The sequence below is a fragment of the Alosa sapidissima genome, chromosome 10 (genome assembly GCF_018492685.1).
Source record: "Alosa sapidissima isolate fAloSap1 chromosome 10, fAloSap1.pri, whole genome shotgun sequence".
Taxonomy (NCBI): Eukaryota; Metazoa; Chordata; class Actinopteri; order Clupeiformes; family Clupeidae; genus Alosa; species Alosa sapidissima.
The window spans coordinates 11704737-11709736 of NC_055966.1; the positions used below are offsets into that span (position 1 = coordinate 11704737).

Sequence of the window (5000 nt, forward strand, 5' to 3'; positions counted from 1 at the left end):
TGGTGGGCAAACTGCCAGCAGCCTGCCATCAGGGCATCATGCCCCCAGATACACACACACACACACACACACACACACACACACACACACACACACACACACACACCACAGAGATCACCATCCCACACAAACACACACGCACGTGGGGGATGGTCCCGTGTGGTTCGCTTACACCACCTCGTGGGACTCGAGGCTGTGTTGGTCGTACAGGGCACCGAGGAAGTCCAGCTGTTGCTGCATGGCACGCACACACACACGGCATGGCTGGTCAGACCACCTCGTCGGACTCCAGGTTGTGTTGGTCGTACAGGGCATCCAGGATGTCCAGCTGCTGCTGCATGGCGGGCAGGTAGACGCCCAGGTCTCGTCTCATGGCTGCTCTGAAACCCTCCTTCAGCTCGTCGCCCTCCTGCAAGACCAGCGCTGACGCAAACGCACCATAGGAGGGCGCCGCGCGCAGCGCCAACTACACACACACACACGTATTATATACACACATTATACACACAGACACTCTGTGTGTGTGGGTGGTGTGTGTGTGTGTGTGTGTGTGTGTGTGTCTGGGTAGTGTCTCGTAAGTAAGACTCACTGCAAACACCCCTCTGATGACCCAGCCGTGGTACTGCCTCAGAGTTCGTCCGTAGGCGTTATCTGCAAGAGACAGCAAGCACAATGCATGATGGGATAGAATCACAATGCTAATGGTCACTTCAGCAGCTGTATACAGTCACTCATGCTGGCAGAATGTGTGTGTGTGTGTGTGTGTGTGTGTGTCTCATTCAGCGCCCTATGTATGTCATGCTAGCCTGTTTTGGGTGTTTGGTGTGTGTGGGTGTGTGTGTGTGTGTGTGTGCAACTCACTCAGCGCCCCGTGGATGTTATGCTGGCCGGCGTGCACCTCGGACAGGAAGTCCCATAGGAAGCGCAGGCCGCGTCGGAGCCAGAGCAGGGCCTCGGTGGCGGAGTTGCGTACCTGCGCCTCCTCAGCCTGCACCTCGTGCAGCACCATGGCCTGCAGCGTCGCCATGCTCGCCGGGGCCGTCTGCAGCTTCTGCTGGATCTTCTGTAGGGGGAGACAGTGTGTGTGTGTGTTAGTCTGAATGTGGGTGTGCGTTAGTCTGAATGTGTGTGTGTGTGTGTGTGTGTGTGTCACAACTAACCGGGTCCTCTGTGTTTGTGTGTGTGTGTGTGTCCGTGTCCAGCAGTTTGTCTGGTAGGATTCTATAATTATCCTTATGCAACATCAGTGCTCCGCCATCAGAAATCCAATTTCAACAAGAACAAGGACTTCATTCCTTTTTTATATTTATAAAGCATAATTGTGTCAGGAGAGCAAAGTGCTTCTCAGAGTTGCAGAGACCTTTATGGATATAAATAAAGGTGTGTGTGTGTGTGTGTGTGTGTGTGTGTGTGTGGTGTTCAGACAGGCTCAGGGTTGTGTACAGGGCAGTGAGTTTTAATGGGAGTGAATTTGATTAGAGTGCCCTGTGCTAGACAGGAGAGGAGAGAGGAGAGAAGAGAGAGGAGGAGAGGAGAGGAGAGAGGAGGAAAGGAGAGGTGAGGAGAGGAGAGGGGAGGGGAGAGGCGAGGAGAGGAGAGAGGAGGAAAGGAGAAGTGAGAGGAGGAGAGGGAGAGGAGAGAAGTTGAGTATATGAGACAGAGAGTGGGTGTGTGACTTAAGCAATAAGCCGATAGGCAGTAGGCTGTCCTTAGCTGCCCAAGCGGAGAGCCTAACTGTCCTTAGCTGCCCAAGCGGAGAGCCTAACTGCCCTTAGCTGCCCAAGCGGAGAGCCTAACTGCCCTTAGCTGCCCAAGCGGAGAGCCTAACTGCCCTTAGCTGTCCAAGCAGAGAGCCTAACTGCCCTTAGCTGTTCTAAAATCAGTATAAACAAGGTCTCTTGGGCTTATTGCTTTTCTAAAATGGTTACTACATATATCTGCCAGGATTTCATAAAATAAAGGCACAGCAACAAGAAATGTAATGATGTATTCATAGATAATTATTCTTCTGCCAAGAAATATATTTCAGAAAGGTTAACAAGGAGAAGGAGCAACTTTAACTTTTATATCAAAAGTTGGGGTGGCGCAGTAATATAGAACACAATGTGTTTAACGTGTGGGGTTGTGCTGGATTATACAACGGCATCAAACGTGATTCAACCAATCATAATCAAGGACCAGAACTATCTGGTTTAGAAGGTGTGTTTTGTGTTGATATTTCTATATTAAGTATGGACATGCAAAAATAAAGCATCATCATGTGATGTCATGCCATGTATTCAAATATGACACTTTCACAATGAATTACGCTCAGAGGCCAGTGAGACCAGAGGCATGGATTGTGTGTTAGCGCATGTGAACACAGTGAATTTTGTGTGAGTGTGCTGTGTTCAGCACGAGGGATGTGTGCTGGCTCTTTAATGGGCGTGCTCAAGGCGGCAGGCTCCGTCAGCCGGATAGACAATTATTAGCAGACATTGCCCTCGTGTGGACACTCACTGAAGTACTGATGAAGGGGTATGGGGAGAGGAATGAAGAGGAGAGGAGGAGAGAAAAGGAGAAGATAATTGAAGAGGAGGAGAGGAGAGAACAGGGGGAGGAGAAGAGAAGAGAGGAATAAAGAGAAGAGAGAAGAGAAGGAGGAGAAAACAGGAGGAGAGAGCAGAGGAGAAAAGGAGAGAACAAGAGGAGGAGAGGAGAGGAAAGGAGGAGGAGAGGAAAGGAGAGGAGGAGGAGAGGGAGGAGAGAAAGGAGAGAAAGGAGGTGTGGGGAGAGTGATGCATGCTGATGAGTATGTGAGTTAAGGTGCACAGCGCCCCAACAAACACCAACAGTTGGGTCAGTGTGCACCATCGGTCTGTGACTGTTGATATTTGTTGAGTTTGACTGTTCTAGAGTCGTTTAACAGATTTACTGTCTGGAGCTGGAAGTTGGCTTTCTGAACATGACTGAAGTGCTGCCAAACAAAGTTAGTTGAGCATCGACTGGGCAGTGTGCACGCACCTTTTAAACTTAAACGCATGACCATTATGTTTATATTATTACCTTTAAACTGAACACATGGACATCATGTTGGTGAGGCGTGGACTTACCTTGATGTTCCCCACAAAGTCTATTTTAACAGGAGCAAACACAGTGGGCCCCAGTTTATCTGAGGAGAGAAAAGCATTCATCATCACCCACGGCAACGCCACAGGACGGACCCCCTTCACAGGCTGGTACTAACCAATTATGCAAGGACATTCGTAATGAAGATTAGTGAATCTAGTTGACTGTGTGTGTGTGTGTGTGTGTGTGTGTGATCAGTTTGCTAAATTAATCAGGATATAGTCCTAAATCAGCAGGTAGGGTTTTAAGACTAACACAAGATCATCTAAGAATTTAGTTCTAAGCCTCAGTAGGTAGGTTTTAAGACTAACACCAGATCAGATGAGGTCAAATCGACTGCTCTAGGACCTGACTGCCCAAATGACCCATGGCATCAGTAAATAGGACACTGGCATCTACACCACCAAATGCTGCTCATCCGTATGGTTCATTTCAATACGGAACAGCAACATAACCAGTGGTGTCGAACACAGTGAGGTCCATCACCACACTTACACTCTCCTCCTGGTTTTTATTTTTATTATGATCTTTACTTTTTTATCTTACTCTTTTTGAACTATTCTTTGACTGTTGCCCTTCTATGCTTTTATTAGCTATTCCTGTTTGCTTGTGTTTATGTAAAGCACATTGAATGACCTCTGTGTATGAAAAGCGCTATTATAAATAAACTTGACTTGACTACAACCCGCTTACACCACAGAACATCATCCATACATCATGCTTACACCACCCCTCCACCCTCACACCACCCCTCCACCCTCACACTACCCCTCCACCCTCACACCACCCCTCCACCCTCACACCACCCCTCCACTACCCCACCACCCTTCCACCCTCACACCACCCCTCCACCCCTCCACCCTCACACTACCCCTCCACCCTCACACCACCCCTCCACTACCCCACCACCCTTCCACCCTCACACCACCCCTCCACCCTCACACTACCCCTCCACCCCTCCACCCTCACACCACCCCTCCACTACCCCACCACCCTTCCACCCTCACACCACCCTCACACCACCCCTCCACCCTCACACCACCCCTCCACTACCCCACCACCCTCACACCACCCTCACACCACCCCTCCACCCTCACACTACCCCTCCACCCTCACACCACCCCTCCACCCTCACACCACGCTTACACCACAGAACATCAGCAGGAATGTAGAGATAGAGGAGAGAGGGATGAGAATACAAAGAGATGGATGGAGCGAGGGATGAGAATACAGAGAGATGGAGAGAGGGAAGAGGAGCATAAGGTTAGGCCACCACTGGATCATGCAGACATCTAGAGGGAGGGAGAGAGGGATGGAGAGATGGAGAAGCAGAGAGGGAAAGAGGGATAGAGACAGAGAGACAAAGGGATAGAGAGGGAGGGAGAGAGGAGAGGAGAATAACATTTCATAAGGGAGTTAGGCCACCATTGGAACATGCAGATGTCTAGAGGGATAGAGAGATGAAGGAGTAGAGGGAGGGAGGGAGGGATAGAGAGATGGATGAGTGAAGGGAGGTAGGGATAGAGAGATGGAGGAGAAGAGAGAGGGATAGAGAGATGGAGAAGAGGGAGGGAGGGAGGAGACCTACCTAATACAGGTACTATAGCATAGCAAGAGTCCAGAAAAGCCTGAGTGGGAATCCCAGAGTCCTCCTCCAGGGTTATATCACTAAATCTAGAACACACACACACACACACACACACACACACAAGAGAATAATCAGGACAGAGTCCAATGACATGCCTTTATTTCAGATAATGATTTACATGACCATAACATCATCAGATTAAAACAAACCGCACACACGCACAAACACACACACACACACACACACGGGTATGAAACAAAACAAAACCAGAAAGAACAAAATCAAACCAGAGCAGACACACACA

At 49.4% G+C, this 5000-nt stretch overlaps 1 protein-coding gene across 4 annotated transcripts in view; it reads right to left on the reverse strand.

Annotated features, from left to right (window-relative positions):
- The window catches only part of plekha8 (pleckstrin homology domain containing, family A (phosphoinositide binding specific) member 8), a 26976-nt gene that overhangs the window by 11907 nt on the left and 10069 nt on the right, over window positions 1–5000 (reverse strand). For 2 of the 4 annotated variants that reach the window (XR_006034831.1, XM_042108399.1), the window contains exons 9-13: window positions 4697–4782; window positions 3093–3151; window positions 862–1063; window positions 590–651; window positions 1–466 (exon numbers count right to left, since the gene is read on the reverse strand). The exon at window positions 1–466 is cut by the window's left edge. Coding sequence is in view for 2 of the 4 variants with exons in the window: in XM_042108399.1 (XP_041964333.1) it covers window positions 269–466; window positions 590–651; window positions 862–1063; window positions 3093–3151; window positions 4697–4782 (607 nt within the window). In the remaining 2 variants the exon portion in view is untranslated. The remainder of the gene's footprint in view (window positions 467–589; window positions 652–861; window positions 1064–3092; window positions 3152–4696; window positions 4783–5000) is intronic. The other 2 variants (XM_042108400.1, XR_006034830.1) reach the window with 2 other exon arrangements.